General features: G+C 41.4%; 1 protein-coding gene across 1 annotated transcript in view; it reads left to right on the forward strand.

The window, feature by feature from the left end:
• pof1b (POF1B actin binding protein) overlaps window positions 1-23,948 on the forward strand; it is a 30,783-nt gene that overhangs the window by 1,987 nt on the left and 4,848 nt on the right. The window contains exons 2-11 of the mRNA XM_028596427.1: window positions 1,690-1,751; window positions 15,679-15,910; window positions 16,310-16,343; window positions 17,204-17,284; window positions 17,440-17,532; window positions 18,805-18,918; window positions 19,642-19,794; window positions 20,376-20,495; window positions 21,380-21,511; window positions 23,511-23,584. Coding sequence (XP_028452228.1) covers window positions 1,690-1,751; window positions 15,679-15,910; window positions 16,310-16,343; window positions 17,204-17,284; window positions 17,440-17,532; window positions 18,805-18,918; window positions 19,642-19,794; window positions 20,376-20,495; window positions 21,380-21,511; window positions 23,511-23,584 — 1,095 coding nt within the window. The remainder of the gene's footprint in view (window positions 1-1,689; window positions 1,752-15,678; window positions 15,911-16,309; window positions 16,344-17,203; window positions 17,285-17,439; window positions 17,533-18,804; window positions 18,919-19,641; window positions 19,795-20,375; window positions 20,496-21,379; window positions 21,512-23,510; window positions 23,585-23,948) is intronic.

Below are 23,948 nucleotides of genomic sequence, written 5' to 3' on the forward strand. Positions count from 1 at the left end.
AGAGTGAGCCGCTTTGCAGTTGTCAGAAGAACATTAGCAGCGCAAGCATGTTTCACATATAGCGCTGACTTATAAATTCTGACACCGGGCATTTAATTTTCACAGCTTATGATTAGGGATAAATGGGTGAATATGATGGACAGAAGGCTGAGCTCATGTGGCAATGTGAGCCTTTCATAGTTAGCACCTACAAAGTGTTGTGGTTTGATAGCAAGCCCCAACTATGGATAATGACTGCGTTTTTTTTCTTCTTAAGATTAATGATTTTGGCCTTTTTTAGCCTTTTATTGACAGCAGTCAAAATTGACAGGAAACATAGGGAGAGAGAAGGGCTGCGACTAACGATTATTTTCTTCATCAATTAATTGTCTACAAAATGTTATTCTCTGCAGCTGTCAATTAGGGCTGGGCAAAATATCAATATTATATATCATACATTTTGGATACCGTAACATCACAATATGACACAAGTTTTGTCTTTTTCTGGTTTTAAAGGATGCATTACAGTAAAGTGATGTCTTACCAGACTGTGTTAGCTGTTCTATTTTTTGCCTTTACTCACTTAGTCATTATATCCACATTACTGATGAATGCTTTTCAAAAATCTCCTTGTGTAAATATTTTGTGAAAGCACCATTAGCCAACCCTACAATATCGCTGCAATGTCGATGTATCGATTTGGTCAAAAATATTGTGATATTTGATTTTCTCCATATCGCCCAGCTCTACTGTCAAGTATCATAAGTTGGCATCAAAGGCCTGTTTTCTCATACTTACTCATATTCTTCAGCTATGGTACTGAAACTAAGGTACCATATTGGCATAGGTATTGATGTTGAATAACCGGTTAATAGACGCTGTTTCACTGCCAAGATATAATGTGGCATTACTAATTGTGTAGTCCTATTGTTCAAAACAAACTGTGCTGCAGGCCTCAGAGTTTGTCACCTCTTACTTTTATCTCTGGTCTACCTGACTCTTCCTCTCCATTGATTATGTTTATGTGGCGCCTGTCTAGTTCTGCATCTGTCAAACTCTTCCCTGCTCTGATAAATCATCGCTTCCTGAATGCTTTGCCCTTCGCCCTTGGGATGGTTTACACAAGGTCTCCACTGTTGGCTGAAAACATTTGAATAATATCTTCTCTCCCCATCTTTCTCCTCTGCTTCTTTGAGAAAAAATTGTCTTTCCTCAGCTCCTGGTTTGATTTGATCTCTTTCCAGTATTGAATGCAGCAGAATATTTCAGGATTTCTTTTGGATCTCCTTTGTGACTGCTTGTTTTTTCCAATAATTTACTCATGCAAGTTCTGCTGTTTGAGTCAATGCACTCAGAGCTTAATGCTCATGGTGTGTTTGATTGAGACACAGTGCCACACCCAATTTGACTCTGCTGAGGTGGCACACCCTACCATTTAAAGAAAAACACATTCTTCCACCTGGCTGGATCGGCTGAGCTTAGTTAGATTGCATCGATCAGTTCCAATCCATTACTTTTTTTTTAAGGCAGTAAAGACTTATATGTTTCTTTAGGGCCGAATCCACATTTCTATTGATTTACTTTAGCATGGTTTTAAAACATAAAGATGATGCCATGTGTTGTGTGTCAAGTGTCTGCGGTTTGTTATTTTCTGTTGAAATCTGACTAATCTCTAATTATTCTCTCCCTCCTTTCTCTGTTATTTCAGAGCATCAGCGGGAAGTCTTCAGTGTTCAGCCAGTCATCAAGTCCTATCAAGAGCCCTGAGCCAAGTGCTGAGGAGGAGGCAAGGGCACACACACACACACACACACACACACACACACACACACACACACACACACACACACACACACACACACACACACACACACACAAGAAATTCACCTCCCCATGACTGAAACCCTCAGTAAAGACATACATACGTCGTATATCTACTGAAGCCGGTTTGAGTCAAATTTGAGTCAGTGGCGGCAGTTTGGTTTGTGCCTTGGTGCCAACTCTTCAAATGATTGACAGTTTAAAGTACAACCTTTCTGCCGTACATGGAGCGGTTTCTTTGAAATGAGAAACTAAAAGAAGAAAAAAAATGCAGAGAGGGGTGTGAAAAGTCCATCTGTTCAGTGCAGACACACAGCAGCAGGAAACCTTCAACATGGGAACATGTTCAGTAGCACAACAGGTGTCTTTTTATTCTTTATTATTCTTTTTTTAATATATATTCTCATTTCAGCTGGGGGGCGATTCACTGCACAAGTATGCTCTTTTGTGCAGCTACGCCCTGCCTTCACATTCACGTACTTACAACAGCACTTCATAATCACTGGACTGTCAACTGTCGCAACACTAACAAACCATTCGGGGTGGGTATAAAATAGGGGTGTGTCCAGCCACTTCCCAGAGGCCTTTGCTGTGTGTGGGTGTTTTCCTTTTGATTTCAGCCTGTAGGGTCATGTATGTGTGGCTGTTGTCAAAACTGGGAGATTACCTGATTTATAGCAGCTTTGACAACGCTTTGATGCTGTTTGTCTTGTCATGAGAAAGTCATGTATCGGTACAAAGTAATCGTAATTTGTATTTTAATTCCTGTGTTGGAGTGACAGTCTTATCTGCAGTCCATCGTTGGTGAGAAAAATATTTGAAATACCTTCGTCTGCAGGTGTTCTCCCAAACTAAACATTTCATTTGATCTCAGTGATCATTTTGGCAGCATAGTTGACGCCTTATGGCTGCAACTAATGATTGTTTTCATTATTATTTTGACTCTTTTAGCTTTACATTTAATTGTTGAGTGTATAAAATGTTAGAATGTAGAGAAAAAAAAAGCCCAAGGTGATATTCCACTGTGAGATTTGTAATCTTTCCCCTAACATCATCTGTGGAGTGTGCGCTCAAGTCGCTGCTGCATCTAATCTGTCTTTGGTTCCACTAACTCAGCATGTCTCGTGTCAACTGTATCTTTAGAAAATAATTTGGGCTGTGACGTCTCATCTGCCAGTCAGCTTTTCTCAACAAGGCTTTCTTTTGATGATTCTATTGTTTGGCGAGTTACAAAGTCAGACGAAACTGGTTGTCAGGGAGACTCGTTGACCACACCCCTCTGTGTTTTCCTATTAGAGTGGAGAAGGAGTGTTTCTCAGCCTGGTTGGGATTTGATTTTTACATTTCAGTTTATCATGTATTCATTTTTAAGACAGCGGAAGTTATTTTGAGGGTCCTGTAGTTCCATGTGACTTCTGTCTTTGGAAACTTCGGATTCCTGAATAGCAGTGAGGAGTTTCTCGTCTCACGTCATGCCTTTGTAGTAAAAACAGACACAGTGGTAACGCACGCAAGTTTGAAGTGCTAAAAGTGTTTTTTGTGTGTGTGGAAGAACAGGTAAAAAAGACCCATAGCTGCAGAAGCGTTGGTAAAATCTGTTTTAATGACTGGCAGACTCACTTAACTTCGACAGGGTTCCAGGAAATAAAAGGTGTCAGAATATAAAGTGTAATTACAAAATGGTAAATTTCTATCCATGAGAATTTTTTTTACTACTTTAAAAAAAACAACCAGATATACATCAAGAGCAATAAAAAAAAACCCTGCGGCAACCACAGATAGATTTGGAGGGAGCTTCCCTGTGACTGTATGAAGGGATGAGGTACTATACAACCATATACAATCAATCAATCAAAACACATACACATACACACATATACATATATATATATATACATATATATATATACACATATATATATATATACACATATATATATATATATATATATATATATATATATATATATATATATATATATATATATATATATATATATATATATATATATATATATATATATATATATATATATATATATATATATGTAAGGCAGCTTTCATACAGGTTAGTGCAGTTCAAATGGCTTCACAGATGAAGCCTATAATAAGACAAATTGTAGACGTTCTAGATGTAAACCAAATACAAAATATACATATCTATCACTACAGAAATCCCTAAGTCCTTTACGTAGAGTGGCCGTGATCAGCTGTGCTCGGTGGAACCCAGGGAAAATCTAAGAAACAATGTGTACAGTTATGCTACGCTTTTCGGGTTGAGCGGTGTTTCTTCGAAACAGTGTGCAACTGCTTTGAGGAAGTTTTCTCGCGTTTGGTTGGTGTCCAAAGTGTTACCCAATCAGCAGCGATGATTATGTAAACTCTTTAAAATGATTCAATGTACTATATATTCATTCATTGTTGGAATGAGTATATGTTGTCGTACACGACACGGTGTTCAAAGCAGCACCATTGCAGTTTAAATAAACATTTCACTACGTACTGTCGGGGCTGAACGCACCCCAGGTCAGCTCGCACCAACAGCCTCTGAACGCTAACAGAATATGGAATACGTCTCAGCTTTATAGAATGAGAGAAAATGCAAAATGACTTTCTTTAACAAATTTTGTTTGTTTATATAAACAAAAAAATATCATTTCCATGAGGCTGTCAAGTTTATGTTATGTTCATGCTTATATAAATGGCATTCCTTAGCTTTAATAATTAATAATACCACCAAATAATACACTAAAGCGGTCAGGTTGGTAATCTTTAGGTGTATGCGTATTTCTCCTTGTTGCATTTAGTGTTGCTTTAAATATGACTAATGCGTTTTGACTGTAGCTAAAGTTATACCTTAAAAACAAGTCAGTTTCCTGTGACAGAAAATGTCTAATTTTCAGGAATAATATGAATCCGTACCAAATACTGTGTGTTGTTTTTTCTTTGAAAAACAAATGCAAAATATCACATTAATGGTAACTGTCTTAACACCTGCAAAATGTGGTGTTACAGTTTGGTCACAGGAGGGATTTATTTCTTTTTGAACTTTTTTTACATTTAAAAAATTGTGATTTAGATTTTATTAAGACTTCTCAAAGTTTAGACTTTTTGTGGTTTCTCAACGATGTGACAACTTCTTCAGATGTTGTTGTAGTTTTGAATTAAGCCTCTTATTCATGGTCTTTAAGTCTTTTGACAACAGTGGCTGAAAAATAGGATTGTTGCTACACAACATGATTGATTAATGAGGATCAGTGACTCTCTACCTGAGTGGAAGGTCTGGTAAACCAACAAAGCCAAAAACTGGCTTTGTTTGACTGATTCGCTCAGGGCTCAAAATCAAGTGTTTCGTAGTTCTGATTTGTAACTGAGGCGTACAGAGATCAAGATACCTCGGAAATGAATAGCAACCACTGCCATTAACTGCATTACATTTGTTTCCAGCTAACTCTCTAATGAAAAACTCCTTCATGAACTTGGCAGACCAGAGAAGAAAAACTCGCAGGACAAGTTTTAAAACTGTAACTACAGAAGAAAACCTCAGCACCTGACAGTAAAGGGTTTCACTAACTGGATCATGTCACGCCACACTGTTAGTCAGTCAGTCAGCCTCCTCAGTGATTGGTCGACCCATTCCTGACAGCTCTGCCTGTGGCTGGAAGCTGAAGTTTACAGGTTTGAACAAGCCAGAGCCATAACTGTATATATTAGGATATTAATCACCTGCAGAGGGGTGTTTGAATATTTCTTCTGGGGCAGTAAAATAGGGATTCCATGTAGTAAAAGATGAATATCAGACAAAAGAACTGATCTTTATGTTTATTTAAATCTGTTCATGGGCCTCCATAAAAAATATAAAACGCCACCAAACTATAACAACAATTGTTTCACATGTCTGCTAAAGCGACATATACTTTTGTATATTTGTAAACTTGGGCAGTTTTTGATTTCTTCTTCTTTTTCTTGGTTTGGGTTAAGCCCCTTAGTTCTCCTTAATGCTGCAGCATACAGTCATATTCAGACATTAGGTTGTGTTTTATCTGGATAGTTTGCTTTCTCTTTCATGATTAGCAGCTGCTCTATTTTAAAGTTTACCAGGATTGAAAAGAGGAAAGCTAATGTAACTAATTGATTCAGTTGGCTAAATGAAGGCAACGGTGTTTGTGAAAGCGCATACACATGAGGAAGTGTCGATCTGAGGCTCCAAAAAATCTTTAACTTTAGACATCTGTTGTCATTGTATAAGCAATCAATTTGGAACGGATCAAAGGTCAAAGCCATATTGCTCCGACAAAAACGCTGAGTGAACGGTGTGAGATTTTTTTTGAGCAGGTTGAGGTTTAAGTGCGATTAAGCAGGATTGACAGACATGCTTGCTACTGTGAGGATGGAATCCATCATCTGTATCTGAGAGATGAGCTTTAAAGATGTTCCTTTAAAAATAGTTTTGTTTGTCTGTGCTCAGCTGCTTCTTAAGAAGCTTTTCTCACCACTACAGGGTTTGTAAAGTATTTAGACTTAATTACAGGACAGTGAAGGAGGGCGTCACGTTGTGTCCTGAGGGAAGAACGCTACATTTTCAGTCATTTTAGAGGTGTCACCCACCCAACAAAATGTACAGCTTTCCACCTGATATGTAGGTTTGCAACCATGTTTATTTTACATAGCCAGCTTGCACCGCGTCAATGCTTGTTGGTGGTTCTAGAAATTACAGAGTAAGATAATGCTCTTCTGCTCCTCAGTAGTCTCGCTTTGCCAGAACACTCTCCTCAGCTGCATCTCTAACCCACTAACCTCTCCTTTCTCCACAACGCTGCGGAGGAGGGTCTGGCTAGTCCACACAGCAAAAACCTGCTGTGGTTTATTGGCATTTCTTTAAACCAATCACAATCGTCATGGGTAGGCGCTAAGCACCGGCATAAGCTGCGGTGCCGCCGCAAAATAGCCTCGGGAAGGAACTTGTTTTGGTGGGACGTGTGTACGTTCAAAAGTTGTTTTAGTCGTGCGAGAGAAAACTCAGATTGGACAGATAGTCTAGCTAGCTGTCTGGATTTACCCTGCAGAGATCTGAGGAGAAGTTAACCATAGCCCTCATAAATCAACCGGAGTTCAAAATTCCAACACAAACAAAACGGGAAGGTAACGGACATCCGGCTGAAAAGAGTGATATCCGGCGGAATTTCCGACGGCAACGGAGCAATCCTGGAAGTGGAACGTCGTGGATAAACACGAGACTAGCTCCTCAGAGGCAGCCAGATGATTTTAAAGATACAGTGTTTGCAAAAGTTGCTTGTGTAGAATCTTGTCTACATTTACACACACACTCATGACTGAGCTTACTGAATTGTTTTCATGCAGATTATTGCAGCTGAAAGTTATGTGTATGTTTTTGTCTTATCCCATCTGTACGCCATCTGCTCCACTGGCTGCTGCTGTCACACTTTCACATTTCTGAAGCTGTCAGGATGGTGCTGTACGCTTTTATTTACTGAGGTCCCAAAGCAAGGGACTTTCACCTGGGGATCAGTGATTGTGTCTTGGAGTTGAACGCAAAGGTTGCTTTAGACCTTTTAATTGTCTGACATTTTGACTGACAGGGTCGTAAAAATCCATCGTAATTTTTTTTAAATTAAGATTTTAGAGATTATTTTTAACATCTTAGGTCTGATAGTAAATTAGTTAAAAATCGCCTTAATACTGGCATAGGAAAATCCAACTGCTGATCCAACCCCTTCAGTTGTTGATATACGGTCCGATTGCCAATCGGCCCATTCCTGCTGTTGTGTAACATCAAGTCCTGAATTCCTCATGTCCCCAAACAAGGGATCAAATCTGCCAATGCAGTAAGAATACTTTATACTGTTTAGAGTAGAAATCAACTTGATTTTTTGGAAATAAGTGCTTGTATCTTTACATAAGAAAGAATACTGCAGGTTGTGGAAGAAGAATCAAGAAAAATTCCACTTAATTTTAGAAAACACTGACAAAAAGTCTGAAATCAGGTTGAAGTATTCTTACTGCACTGACGAATTGAATCTCACACAAACATGACCTGATGAGATGTTTTTGCACTATGAACATAGACTCACCCAAAGAGCCTGTGTAGTGGGCGCCCGGATAGCTCAGTTGGTAGAGCAGGCGCCCATATATAGAGGTTTACTCCTCGACGCAGCGGGTCTGGGTTCGGCTCTGACCTGCGGCCCTTTGCTGACGTCATTCCCCCCTCTCTCTCCCCTTTCCTGTCTTCAGTTGTCCTGTCAAAATAAAGGCTGAAAATGCCCCAAAAAATAATCTTAAAACAAAAGAGCCTGTGTAGTAAAGTGACTCTTGTCTCTCCATTATCAACCTCTAGTGTTACTCACAGTCCTGAGAGCCCAGCTCTCTCTCTCTCTCTCACACACACACACACACACAACATGGTGAAGAGGTGACGATGTATTGGGTTACTGGTCTTTTAGGACGCTCCTTTCACAGCCTGTAGATGTGAAACGAGATCAGTGAGCTTCTGATCCTAAAAGACTTTAAGTGATTTTTGTTTGCGTTTGAAACAGGAAGGTGTTGCTTTTTAAAGAACACCTGACGTTTCATCTCATTTGCAGGTTGTTTGACCTCCAGACAAAGTGAAAGAAAGTAAGAAATGAAAAAAAGTTATCTTGACCTCTCACTGTAGTCCATCAAGTTGTTGATGTCAGATGGAAGGGGGAGGTTAAAACACTATATAAACAACTATATACTGCAGAAAAACCTATTTAGGGCTGTAACTAGAATTCATTATCAAATGAAAACAAATGGAAACTACTTAATACAAGTTTTCCAGAACCTCAAATATATATATATATATATATATATATTTTTTTTTTTTTATGAAAGTCCAAATTCCAAAAGGATTCTTTTTTACAATGATACAAAACAAAGAGAAGCAGCAACATCTCACATCTGAGAAGTTGGTTACAGAGAATGATGTACATTTTTGCTTCATACATGATTTAAACCATGAATGAATTATCAAAATGGTTGTCTATTAATGTTGTGAACATGTTGTGAACAACTTACTTTCCTCACCCAAGTGTAAGAAAATCTGCCATTTCAGTAAGATAATTTCAACTTGTTTCCAATACAAATCAAGTTAGTGTCGTCTAAACTCAAGTTCATTTTTTTGGTTTTCAAGTGGAGCGACCAAACTTAATCTTAATCCCATGGCTGCTCTGTTCTTACATGCAGATAAGAACTGTTATGTTCACACACCCACTGTCACGCACGCACGCACGCACACAAACACACACACACACACACACACACACACACACACACACACACACACACACACACACACACACACACACACACACACACACAACTAGAACACTCTCCTCAGCTGCATCTCTAACCCACTAACCTCTCATCATCATAATATTGTTGTTTCCCTCCCAGACATTCTACACAGCAGCATGATCTCAGGTCTGTAGTGGATCCATGGAATTTAGCATCTGCAAGTTAGCTGCTTAATAAACTCTGTCAGAGTCCAACTGAGACATGAACAAAATGAATACATTTCAGATTCAGTCTTACAGTTCTACAGCTTCTGTGTCCTTCAAGCCAACGAGTCTCAAACCCACGGACAGTATTTCAAGATGGTTTAGTCGGGTTGTAAACATGTTTTTACAATTTCTTTTCTGAGGTTTTCCTTATGAAATATAGAACATAGCTCTACAAAATACTGTTTTCTTCTGTTCATTTTCTAATTAGTTTTTTTCTTTAAGTTTTTTATCCAAAATGAGGGTTGTCTATGGATAGTGGATATCGTACACTGTACAGATTGTAAAGGCCCTTGGAGGCAAATTTGTGATTATTTGATTTTGGGCTTTATAGATATAAATAAATTGACTTGACTTACGTATATGCCATGAGATAGACATTTGTCACCATCAGATCTTTTGCTATAGTTTTGCTACCAAGGTTTTTTATACCTTTAGTATTTCTATAAATCAGTGGTGGGCAATATTGCAAATCAGCGAGCAGGAACACATTATGGCAACATTGGATTTACAGGACGTTTGAATTGATGCAACAAAATCACTTTGTATTTTAGGTATTTAATTGACTAGATTAGTAATTCGTAGGAGGAACTCAGAAAAGTTGTACATTTAAATTATTAAATTAAATTAAATTATTTAATTATTATTAAACCCCCACTTAAAAAATAGTTTTGAAATGATGGGATGAATGTCACTAAAAATAAACAACGTATCATAGTCAGGGTGGATATCTCCCGGCATGTCTGGTGCTAATGAGCTGATTGTCCTCAAACCGAAGCTCTCCCTTTCTCTGCAGGAATGACAGGCATGTTACCGTAGCAGCCACAGCCCTGCAGCGCTGAGACACACACACCGATATGTAATCACATACCTATACGCCTTAGCCTTACTGTGTTACTGCTCACTTGTCTGTTGTTTGCAATAAATATCCAACAACAACATTTCAGTAATAATAGCCCCAGAAGTACAAACTGTTGGTCCTGCTGTGACCTTTGAGCTCTGCAGGATCATAAACCAAACTACCAGTTTCACATTGACTTCACTGCAGCCAGACAGCGTTTGGTTTTACAACCTCACGCGGTCAGATACCAGGGTGGGGTGTCAGTTGAGTCACTTGCCTTAGCCAAGCCCTTATTGAGACACTGTGAGATCGGGATCTGTTTTGATAAAACAATAAATCCACAGGTGCTAATTTCAGTGTTCCTGGGATCTTTCAAGCGTTTAGCCACCTCCCTGCCTATGTTGTTCTTCCCTTCTGTAGAGTTCCTTGACAAAAATACTGAAGATCAACTGCCGTGCCAGTGTTTTTCTGGTAGTGATAAAAAAAATTGTTTTTTTTAAATCTTTCTCCCATTGGTTCTGCTACATGGGTGGTGGCTACAGGAAGTGCACTCAGTAACACTTTGAAACAGAGACGGGAAACGTAGGCATCTGGAGTCTTTCTTTTCCTATACTCTGAACTATCAGTTTATCTGGAGCACTTATGCAATCAAATGCAGCAATCCTATATAGGAAGCTTTTGAATATCTAATTCATTTTTTTTTTTTTTTTTTATTTTACGTACAATTATTTGTCCCCCTCTTGCTAACGTGGATAAACAAATATTATAAAAACTTCTCACTTCAGCCTCAAAAGATGACCACAGAGTGTCAACAGAAGCTGAACATGACATTGGAGCGCTGCAGGGCTCCATGCGGGCCTTGGTGGCCCTCCAATGGCATAATGGTGTGTAAACTTATCTTCCCCGGGGGCTCATGTGGAATCTGGCTGGACTGCTCTGCACAGCCACAGGTTGGATATTTAAGAAGGCATGACATCAGACTCTCTTTTGTTACGGGTCAAACCAAGATAAAAACCAAATTAAGCCAAGTCACATCTCATAAGTGAGGAAATGGGTATGTAAATCCCTCAATTTCTTCCTTCCCTGATGTTTTCAAAGGAATGTAATTAATCTTTTTAGTATGAACTTCCTTTGTATCCCAAGATGAAAAGCAGTATTAAGATCATTTAGCCATTAGGGAATGTGACTTTAAAATCCCACATTTGTCGTAAGGAACTGAGCTGGCTGGCTCAAAGCTCACTTTGCTTCAGGATTTTTGCAAAGCAACATTTAAAACCCCAAAGTGCTGCTGTAAATAAACACAGAAATGCAGTTAGGAATTTACTGGCTAAATCTGTTAGCAGTTGTTGAGATTGGTAGCTTAAGAGAAGCATGACATTATAAAATAAAAGTGAGATGAAATTAAAGGCTCATAAGGAAAAAAATGCCAATATGAACCTAACATTTCTATAATGCTTATCATGCTTTAAAATAACAATGCATGCAGCTCTGACTCTTAATTTAGTGCTGGGCCTGTAATAGTTCAATATTTCAGTTACATCTCTTAAACATTAAGGTTTTTGCTGGGTTGAATGCTAGAATTAAAGATTCACACTCCCTATGTTAAGGCAGATGCATGCTGGGACACAGAAGCAGCTTCATGTACCTGTTTTTTTCTGATGTGCAGATTTGACATATTTGAATGTTTCTAATCATGGACACAAAGCAACTAATAAGCCTGTACACTCACCCTAATGATATATTGCATTTGGAGGGACAGGTAGGGGCCTTGGTGCAGTTGCAAGAAAAACAGCTGCACCTTTGGATTACATTTGTATCCTTAAGACGGGAGGGTTAAATCAGGCTAAAAGTAACAAACAGGCCTGTCAAAAAAAAAAAAAAAAAAAAAAAAAAAACATTCTTTTACAAAAAAAGAAGTGCCAAACTTAATTAAAAACTTCATTCTGTATCAGACTTAATCCCACTCAGGGCTTTCCCTCTGCTTAGATGAGAGATCAGGTCATCTTGTTGCTACAAGAGAATACTGAAGGAGTGGTTGTAACTGAGAAGAAATTATTTGTAAAACAACCCGTTTTGTAACAAAGTGCATCACAGGAGCCAAAAATAGAAGAAAAGAGGTTGAATCAAGACAATGCAAACATTGTAAATAATCTCGGCGTGGACCACCAGCAAACAAAGAGTGTGAGTGTTTGCAGAGAGTGAAAGTGCTTTCTGTGTGAAGAGTACTCACAGCAGGCAGCTCAGCGCGGCGTTAGATAACAGGTTACGCAACAACAGTTGGACTTGACTCTGTTGCCACATGTTAGCCTGACAAGCCAGACCCACATCAAGATGTTGTGTCTGGGAACTGACCATTGACAGGGCTCAATCCAAGGGGCGGGATAAACGGTTGTCTTTCAAATTCCCTCTGCACGTAATAGGATAGCGCTACAACCAGGCAGAGCAACGAAGAAGGTAGCAAAGCTAGTTGATAGCCCACCGACTCTATACACAATGTGATTGGCCTGACCAGAGTTTGGTTTTTCCAGCTCGCAAGCCAGCGAAGAGTGCCTAGACTCCCGTGGCTGCAAATTTTATTTGCAGCCACGGGAGTCTAGGCACTCTGCAGAAGGGGCACTCGGGTACCAGGGACAATGGACACTCGGGTACCGGGGACAATGGACACTTGGGTACCAGGGACAATGGACACTCGGGAACCGGGGACAGTGGGAAGAAAGGCTTTGGCCAACAGGACTGCGGATAGCAGCGAAGGGGGAACCCCTCCGGTGGCCGAATAGACCATCGAGCACTCCCAGGCAGCCGGAGCCGAAACCCCTCCGGCGGCCGGCGGCGAAGGCAAGATCCTTCTGGTGGCCGAGCAAGACGGTGAAGGTAGAGCCCCTTAGGTGGCCAGGCAGGACGTCGAGGACTCTTGGGTCGGGGAAGGCAAAACCTTTCTGGCGGCCGAACAGGACGGCGAAGGTAGAGCCCCGGCAGGGGCAGTCTCAGGGGCGGTCACAGGGGCGGTTTCAGGGGCAGTCTCAGGGGCAGGTGCGGTCACAGGGGCAGTCACAGTGGAAGTCTCAGGGGCAGTCTCAGGGGCGGTCTCAGGGGCAGTCTCAGGGGCAGTCTCAGGGGCGGTCCCAGGGGCAGTCTCAAGGGCAGTCTCAGGGGCAGTCTCAGGGGTAGACTCAGGGGCAGTCTCAGGGGCAGTCTCAGGGGCAGTCTCAGGGGCGGTCTCAGGGGTAGTCTCAGGGGCAGTCTCTCAGGGGCGGTCTCAGGGGCGGTCTCAGGGGCAGTCTCAGGGGCAGTCTCAAGGGCAGTCTCAGGGGCAGGGGCGGTCACAGGGGCAGTCTCAGGGGCAGTCTCAGGGGCAGTCTCAGGGGCAGTCTCAGGGGCGGTCACAGGGGCAGTCTCAGGGGCAGTCTCAGGGGCAGTCTCAGGGGCAGTCTCAGGGGCAGGGGCGGTCTCAGGGGCGGTCTCAGGGGCAGTCTCAGGGGCAGTCTCAGGGGCCGGGGCGGTCACAGGGGCAGTCTTAGGGGCGGTCTCAGGGGCAGTCTCAGGGGCGGTCTCAGGGGCAGTCTCAGGGGCGGTCACAGGGGCAGTCTCAGGGGCAGTCTCAGGGGCCGGGGCGGTCTGAGGGGCAGTCTCAGGGGGCGGTCTCAGGGGCAGGGGCGGTCACAGGGGCAGTCACAGGGGCAGTCTCAGGGGCAGTCTCAGGGGCAGTCTCAGGGGCGGTCTCAGGGGCGGTCTCAGGGGCAGTCTCAGGGGCAGGGGCGGTCTCAGGGGCAGGGGCGGTCTCAGGGGCGGTCTCAGGGGCAGTCTCAGGGGCGGTCTCAGGGGCAGTCACAGGGGCAGTCACAGGGGCAGTCTCAGGGGCGGTCTCAGGGGCGGTCTCAGGGGCGGTCTCAGGGGCGGTCTCAGGGGTAGTCTCAGGGCCTGTCTCTCAGGGGCGGTCTCAGGGGCAGTCACAGGGGCAGTCACAGGGGCAGTCACAGGGGCAGTCTCAGGGGCGGTCTCAGGGGCGGTCTCAGGGGCAGTCTCAAGGGCAGTCTCAGGGGCAGTCTCAGGGGCAGGGGCGGTCACAGGGGCAGTCACAGGGGCAGTCTCAGGGGCGGTCACAGGGGCAATCTCAGGGGCGGTCTCAGGGGCAGGGGCGGTCTCAGGGGCGGTCTCAGGGGCGGTCTCAGGGGCAGTCTCAGGGGCAGTCACAGGGGCAGTCTCAGGGGCGGTCTCAGGGGCAGAGGCGGTCTCAGGGGCGGTCTCAGGGGCGGTCTCAGGGTCAGTCTCAGGGGCAGTCTCAGGGGCGGTCACAGGGGCAGGGGCGGTCACAGGGGCAGTCACAGGGGCAGTCTCAGGGGCGGTCTCAGGGGCAGTCACAGGGGCGGTCTCAGGGGCAAAGTCACTGGGACGGACAATAACACAAAACATAGAACCAAAATACCAGACCGAAACAGCTTTCCTTCTTTCTATTGTTTTTATTTTTTTAATGAAGTTTTTATTACTATTTTCAACATATTCTTGCCTTACATCCTTTTTCTACCGTCTTTTTCCAAGGTTTTGTCGTTTAAAAAAAAGTTTTTGTCGCCTTTTTTCATTAGCATTTAAATGTTTCCAGGTTTAGTAAATCTAGCGCTGACATCACTGTATTGTTCCTCTTTATATAGACTTTTTTTATCCTACTAAAAATTATTCGCACTGGTTACATGGCTTAAAAAAACTGTTAAAAAAAAGCTTGAGAACCACTGGCTCAGATCATGCGTAGGTGCAGCGTGGACTGTGCCGGATGGCAGGTGGAGATCCTGGGACCTCAGGTTTTATCAATGAGCTGCCACTAAATCTGCTCCTCAGATGATCTTTTTAAAAATGATCCTGTTTGACAGAATGCTGAGGATGGGGTTTACTTGTAATGCATTTTAACTTTCTTGTGTTAATTACAGGATCAGAGAATCCAAACTAATGATGAAACATTACATCATCACACTACATGTCCTTCATCATCTGTTATCTGAGCAAAATGACAACTTGTTCTACAAAAACATGTTCATACACACACTGTTTTGGCACAACATAGTGTAGATATCACTGGGTGAAGTGTTGACTTTTTTTGCACCATATGTCACTATCAAACTGGTGATCTGGTGACTGCGGGTGGAAATTAGCATTTTCTGCTATAACCTGGCACATGACATCTCTTCTTTTATAGACTAATGTTTTTTGTGCATTTTCCCTGATCAAATAAAGTAAAGATAAAGATCTTTGTCACTGTTGTTTTATGTCTTTTTCCCAACTTGTATTGTATCCGGCAGACACTGGGAACACTATTATTAATGTATACAGTTAGCAATGCATGTGTCCTGACTGAAACTTATAACTTCTAAGGATCAAAACATGAAAAGATAAAGCAGAAATGTACTAACTCGTCTCATTCAGGCACAAAAGATGAACATGCAAATACACAGTGGTTAAAATCTGTCTCTGTCCTGTTCCTCCAGGAGGAGGAGGAGGAGGAGGAGGAAGAAGAGGAAGAACAGGTGGAGGTGGAAGAGATCGAGATTGTAAACGTCATACAGCAGAAGCAGCAGCCGCTGGAGAAGATCTCCAGGACGGAAGTGAAGACCGAGCTGAGGGAAATTCCCCAGCCGACCAAGTTGGACACGCGTTACTTTGGCGAGCTGCTGGCCGATGTCTACAGGAAGAACTGTGACATCCACTCCTGCATCTCTGAGCACGTGTCCAAGATCCGTGGACAGTAAGTCCTTGTGCATTTTAGGCATGTATCTGTCCACAGCAGGATACACAGAAATATATATATATATATATATATTTTTTTAAACTTTTTTTTAAATGATTTTAAAAATGAAAACTAAGTATTTGTGACACATTTTATAGATTTAAGATTCTTCAGTAATGGACTCGGGGCTGAGTGGACTAAACAAACTAAAGTGTCTTATTTTCTTCAAATGCAGTTTGAAGTCATGAACATGAGCATATCAGCATTATACAATTATTTAACATACTGTACTTACTCCCAACCCCAATTTAATGTCTTACTAACTGATGATGGTAATCCCCTTATCACACACACCCACACATACACACTCACTCATGCTGTTGTCCTCATTGTTTGTCTTTCCTCTCTGTGTTACAGGAATCACCAGCTGGATCCCAGCAATGACTACAAGGTGAGAAATGAACCGGCATCACACACATCTGATAAATTAATCTGAACAGAGCTCAGCAGACACACCTTCCTCTGTGGTCAAAGTCCATTTAGAGCCTGTATTTAAACTATTTTTTGAAGAATATGAAATTAATACATTTAAAAACAATCAGAGGTCATATTCTTCATGATGAAAAATGTAAAACATTCAGCTAGCTTCGGTTTAAAAATCAGAAATGAACTGTCAGGACATTTGTTTCAGTCGTTTGATTCTTCACTGAAAATATCCAGCCAGTACTTTTCTTTGTGTGTACTGTATGTTCTTGTATTTTTGTAATTTAACCTGTTACAACGCTATAGCTGGCCTGGCCGACATAATATCTCTTAGAGGCTGTAGCAGGCTCAGTTTTTCTAAGGAATCCTTTGGTACCAACAAATGTCATGCTAGCATGTTGGGTCTAATAACGCTCCAGAGTTGGGCTAAATTTTGGCGAGGGAAAAACTAGCATGGCCATTTTCAAAGGGGTCCTTTGACCTCTCACCTCAATATATCTAAGTGAAAATAGGTTCTATGGGTACCCACGAGTCTCCCCTTAACAGACATTCCCACTGAGAAAAAGTTTTGTTTTTATGCTAATGATGCAGTTTATCATGCAGTGCAAATGGGTTATTTTAGTAGAGGTCAAGGGACCAAACACTTTCTCAAAAATATACAAATCTGTGTAAACAAATTAAAAGGGAAAGTATTTTCTTCATCCTTTATTTTACAAGCGACAGTTTTATTCATTTGTTTCTATTGTGTGTGTGTGTGTGTGTGTGTGTGTGTGTGTGTGTGTGTGTGTGTGTGTGTGTGTGTGTGTGTGTGTGTGTGTGTGTGTTTAGGTGGATAGAGAGGAGGTGGAGGCTTTGCTTCCCAAAGGAGCCAGTGAAATGACCAAACAACAAATCCGCTACCTGCTGCAGGTGAGTGAGTTATTGATCATTATTTCAATAAAACAACACTGAAATACATTTTGGGTAATTATAACACACTTCCCAGTAGGCCAGAATATGACATACTGTGATGATGCACATCATTTATGTGTTAATTAATCTTTCTGTGTGTGTTTCTTTGTCAGACTCGTCTCACTGCAGATAAGAGCATGCGCCTACTGCTGTCCACCTTCAGCAGTCTGAGAGAGGAGCTCCTCCACATGTCTGAGGACCTGCGGGTAAGGTCTAGTTTTGTCACCATTACTGAGATTTAAAAACTCCTCCCTCCTTTGTTTGGCCCAACCGCTGACTCTGTAATTGCAACTTACAATTGCAAGCCAGTTGGACTTCATGGTGGCAGTAGAAAATAAACAAACGCGTCAGCAGCATCAAGCAGAATAGCACTCAGATCATCTGAAACTGGTTGCCTAAATTTGCTTAAAAAAAAGCTTTATCATATTGTGGAAAGATAAATTATTAAGCAGTCGTGGAATTACTATTCAGATCATTTACTCAAAGTACTAAAACAAGTAAAGATTTGATCTAGTTATAAAATGCAAAAGTATTTCTTCAGCAACATATACGTAAAGTATCTTATTAATAGTCCGATCTAGAAGATCTTTACAGCAGTTTGGCTCAGGTTGTCCCCACAGCCGGTACAGCACATTATAAGAGCCTGCAAACAATTATGTGAACTAATTGAATGCTTTAGAGTAGGGGTCTTCAATGTTTTTTAGGCCAAGGACCCCTTAACTGAAAGAGAGATGGAGCAGGGACTCCCTACTACATATATTGTATAAAATGATATTATATATTATATTAAACTGGGCCCACAATAAAATGTGGGGCAGTCTAAAGCCTTTATACATACCTTTTTTGATAGAATACCAAGCTATTAAAATAGCCTAATAATTGTTGGCATGATTTTCTACTGTAAATCATGTTTTAATGTTAAACATACTTGTGAAAGTGAATCCTTAGGATTAACTGTATCTGTGGATGGCCTTAGTGACTACCTTGACTATAGGCCAAGAAGCAGTGGGGGTTTATATTTGCTAATAATATGTTGGATTCATGTTAAAACTTTTTAATTTTTGAAAAAACTTTCAAAAATGAAAAATAATTTGGAGGCCCCCTCCTGCATTAACTCTGAAGACCCTCTAGAGGCCCCGGACCACCTATTGAAGATCCCTACTTTAGACAATAGGCGGCCAGATAATAACAGCTTATTACTGCCAGTGTTAATGCGGTGTGGTGGAGTCAGTATCTCTGTGTGCTTGCATTTCTAAACGGAAACAATTAGCATGAAAAATATGTTCTGTTGTTACTCTCTTTTGATAAAAAAAACAAAAAGAGACATAAACACAAGAATAACACAGGTTTCCAATTCCTCCACCCACCCAGGAGAAAACACTTAACCAATTCCCAAAGTTTCTTTTTGGTAAATTTGAAAAATGATGCCAATGTATTACTGTCCAAATGAAGATATCGCTGTCCTTCTGTGGTCGCAGCGTCTGGAGAGTGACAAGGAGTCTTTGGAGAGAGATCTTAGTTTCAAAGCAGACCAGGCTCAGCAGTATGACTGCCTCCTGGAGGCCGTCCGAGAAAACAACAGACAGCTCCAGGTACAGTACACCTGTGTGTGTGTGTGTGTGTGTGTGTGTGTGTGTGTGTGTGTGTGTGTGTGTGTGTGTGTGTGTTTTTACAGTGAAGTTAATGATCAGGGTGTTTATGTTGTCACTGAAGGTGCATTTACTTGTTTTAAAATAGACCAGGATGCCTTGCAGGCGCTGGTGTCTGTAGAAAGTTAATTTAGCACAGACAATTGACACAACACTGAAAAGTAATCATTGTATTCTTTTGTATCTTATTAAAAGAAAACATGTATATGCAGAGAGACGCGTGTGTGAGCACATGTTGGGGTCTTAAATATTACAAACAACAAAGGATACATATAAAAGGATGATTCCATCCTAAAATTCCTGTCAATTACTGTATGATGACTTTGTACTCACCAAGATCTGTTAATGTGGCTACATCGCTATAACGAAGTCCAATGGGAGGACACCGCGAGCAGTCAGATTATTTGACCCATTTTATTTGGAGCGCCTGCACCTGAAATGTTGTAAATAATCCTTCATTGCACAGGAAATGTGTGTGTGTGTGTGTGTGCGCACAACTACTGTACGTCTGGATGTTTACAACACACAGTTTGGGTCGTAATTAGTTTGCCTTTGTTTTCTCTTCCAAATAAGTTTAACCTGGGTGTTTCTGACTTCCTGCGTTTGTGTTTGTGTTTGTGTTTGTGTGTGTGTGTGTGTGTGTGTGTGTGTGTCCTCCCTCTCCAGGTGTCTTTGAAGGAGAGCAGCAGTATCCAGCGTTCCCTGGAGAGCCAGCTCCTGAGCGCCCGAAACAGCGACTCGAGCCGCGACTTCAGGGTCAAAGAGATGGAGGGGAGGATGAGAGCGCTGGAGAAGGAGAATGAGATACTCCGACAGAAGGTAACACGCCACCTGTCACCTTTTATTTTTTTTCAAAACATAAATGCGAGGTTAATGCCCAATAAAACATTACTATTTTCCAACTTATTTTAGGGTTTATCAACTTTTATCATATCTTATTATCTTCCTTGTACTTTGATTTTATGGTTTGTGATGGCATAGACAGATGTTTCAGTGTCGAGTGCGCCGCTGACATGAAGTATGCGGTCTAGATGAGGGGTTAGACTTCGTAGAACAGTGAGTAAAAAAATACTTGCATAATCCGTGGGTTTAGAAAAAAAAGCTGCAGGCAGTCCGCATTTTAAACCGGCTCTTTGATCTGTGACTGCCGTTACATTTCAGTTTTAGAAGCCAGCTTTTGACATAACTCAATCCAACAGAAGTTATTACATGACGGCTAGATAAAATGATTCATTTTCCATGTTCCAAACTTTTGCACAAAGACCGTTTGAGACACTTAAATGTTGATAAGGCGATCCAAATAATTGATATCAAAACATTGAGGCGGGAAAGTTTAGCTATGCAAAAGAGATGATGACTCACTTTTTCTTTCCCTCCATTCTTGTCAATCTGTCCTGCAGCTGGCAGGCCAGGGCAGCAGCACCAGCCTGCATATCAAGACAGAGGAGTTGTCACGTCAGTACAAAGATCAGCTCAGCTCTTTGAGACAAGAAAAAGACCAGGAGATACAGAGGCTGCGGGTGAGAATCAAACAAGAATCAAATGTCTCAGGATGAATTGTAAATACTTGGGAAATTGCTGTATTCAACAAACTGTTTGGTCTACCGTGCCTTCATTAGGGCGGGATGAAGGCCTGCCTTACTTTATCCTGTCTTCATCAAGACACACACACACACACACACACACACACACACACACACACACACACACACACACACACACACACACACACACACACACACACACACAAAGACAAACATTGTGCTAAAAATACCCTCAGGGAAGTCATCTTGCAGAACAGATGTGGTAAGAACAGCTCATAAGTTACTTAAAGTCATCTCATATTATACTCATTTTCAGGTTCATACTTGTATTTAGATGTTGTACCAGAATAGGTTTATGTGTTTTAATTTTCAGAAAACACCATATACTATTTGTTTTACTGCACATTGATGCAGCTCCTCTTTTCACCCTGTGTGTTGAGCTCTCTGTTTTAGCTACAGAGTGAGACATCTCACTTCTGTTCCATCTTTGTTGGGAGTCGCACATACGCAGTAGCTAGGTAAGGACTACTAGCCAGTCAGAAGCAGAGTATGAGGGCATACCATGCTAGCAGCTAGGTGAGCATTATAACGTGTGTTACAAAGTGACGCACGTTTGTCTCTGAAGTAAAGGCTGGACTACAATAGAGCTGTTTGGAGCAGTTGGTGAAAAGTGTTTTCTGTTGGAGATGGTAAGTGCCTTTGGGGTGGACTTTGGGCTTTTTTACTTTGTAAACCTATAACATGCACAAAAAGATATATAACACAATAAAGGAAAGGGGAAAAGACAAAAAGCATAATATGAGCACTTTAAGCTCTCTTTTTACTCATTTGCCCCTCGTCTCTCTCCATCTTCCCTCCAGAACCAGATAACAACGATCAGGACGGAGGTCACCACCGAGAACTCGTCCTCAGACAAGAGTCTCCAGCTGAAAATCTCAGAGCTGCTCGCCACTTTGCAGCAGCGGCAGACCACCATCACCCGACAGGAGGAGGTCTGTAACATACAGTAACACACCAACAGCCACTGTTGCTCAGGGAGAGAATCAGGTTCTCTGTGATGCTCTTTAAATGTAGTTTTGTGAGGACTGGCTGATCTCATGAGGCAAACCTTTTTTTGGGGGGTGGGGTCATTCGAGATTAGCAGCAGTTTGTTCAAAACTGCTTCTTTTAAAAAGGAATTTTGAAAAAGTTTAATTCTAACAAATTTTTCTTTCATTTATTTTAATCCTAAAACAAGCAAATCTAGTTTGCATGTTTCAGCTCCTTAAATACAAATCAAGTATTCATATTTCTTGTCAACCATTTTTGACTGCAGGCTACACAGTTGTTGTATTTTCTTTTGCTTAGTTTTCCTTCAGTTCCAGACATTGGTTTCCATCCACATCAAGTCTGCATTATTTTTTATTACATTAGTTTGGCAAAAGCTTTTGTTTAAAGCAAGTGCATGTGGATGGGGAGAACTCCGAGACGTGACCCTGCAGTTACTGCTCTTTAACAGTTTCACTGCCATTACATAGTATTGCACTATAAGTGCAGATTGATTTGATAAGTCTACACTGACTGCAAAATACAGACTTGATGCTCATGGTGATGGTTTATAATACTCAAGCAATTTCCAAGAGTTTGCCAATTGAAGGATGTATGGAAATGAATGGAAACCAATGGATGCCTGGAATGCGTGATGGGTTGATATATGCAAAACCTCTGGTCTTTTAATTCCTGTTTGTTGTTGCAGAAAGAAAGTGTGTGACTTACCTGGAATTAAGTGTTTACATCATAAAAACCAACCCTGCTGGGAAATGTGATCGGTTTACATAGAAAGAAACACACACACACACACACACACACACACACACACACACACACACACACACACACACACACACACACACACACACACACTCTCTCTCTCACTCTAGGCTTCTGAGCTTTCATTGATTACTTTTCACCTTTCAGGTCCGACTGCATTTTTTGTTTTTGTGCAGCACCAACTGAAGAGGGCTGTCAGTAAATTTAACCTCAGTAATGCCATGTCACCTTAGGGTGCTGACACACACACACACACACACACACACACACACACACACACACACACACACACAAAAAAACAAATAAATCAGCTAATTACACTTTTTTTGCATTTAAAGGAACACGCCGACTTATTGGGAATTTAGCTTATTCACCGTAACCCCCAGAGTTAGACAAGTCGATACATACCCTTCTCATCTCTGTGCGTGCTGACGGCTCCAGCGGCATCAGGCCGGCACAGAACATGCAGGTGAATGGTTCCAGCAATCCTACTGCTCCGAATAACTGACAAAATAACACCAACATGTTCCTATTTACATGTTGTGATTTATAGAGTAACAGCGTGTACGTGTGTCTCATGTTACGTTGTTTTGTGTACACGCTGTGACTCTACAAATCACAACATGTAAATAGGAACATGTTGGTGTTATTTTGTCACTTTTGTCACAATTGGGAGCAGTAGGCTAGTTGGAACCAGTTACCTGCAGGATCTGTGCTAGGCTAAGCTAATGCTGGAGCCGTCAGACAGCGTTACAGCACGTAAGGAGATAAGAAGGGTATGTATCGACTTGTATTACTCTGGGGGTTACGGTGAATAAGCTAAATTCCCAATAAGTCGGCGTGTTCCTTTAACAAAAAAAAGCCAAAATTCTCAAACGTCAAAACAAAAGCAAAATGAATGAAACAACATGAAATAACATTAAGGAAACTATTATTTCAATTTGTAACAATCTGATCAAAGACTTAATTAACAAGACTACAAATCCGACCGATCAATGCCAACTTTCGGTACTTGAGACTGTTTTTGATACTCGACAGACACAAAGAAATAAATGCAGATATATTATTTTTGTGAACTTCAACATGCATTACCCACTGTATTCTTATGAAGCACACTAGTCGTAACAGGGATGACCTGTAGGTGTTCACCTGCTAACTCTGCTGACCTTTTGTGGCCCTCAGGAGATCAGGAAGCTGATGCAGGAGAGGAGCGACAGCTCCAAGAACCAAGTCACCAAAACCATCATCACAAAGAGGTACAATATCACAGCAATCTACCTGTGATCACAGATCAGTTTTTCATGCAAATATGCAAAATATTTGAAGGTCCCAGCTTCTCAAATGTAGCAATTAGCTGTTTGTTCATGTCTTACATTATAGTTAATTGCATATATTTAGTTTTTTGGACAGTTGGTTTAATAAAAGAAGCAGTTTAAATGCTGAAAGTAGCATATTTAGTGATAACTTGGCAAAGCAACAATTTGATACATACAAATCAACAGGAGAGAAGTGGATTATGCAGCTTGAGTGGATATATCTTAACACAGTATATTCCACTGTTCCACTATTACCCTTGGTCCATTAAACTGCTGTGAATGCAAGTTGACTACACAGAAGAGA

The sequence above is a fragment of the Perca flavescens genome, chromosome 13 (assembly GCF_004354835.1).
Source record: "Perca flavescens isolate YP-PL-M2 chromosome 13, PFLA_1.0, whole genome shotgun sequence".
In the NCBI taxonomy this organism is placed as follows: Eukaryota; Metazoa; Chordata; class Actinopteri; order Perciformes; family Percidae; genus Perca; species Perca flavescens.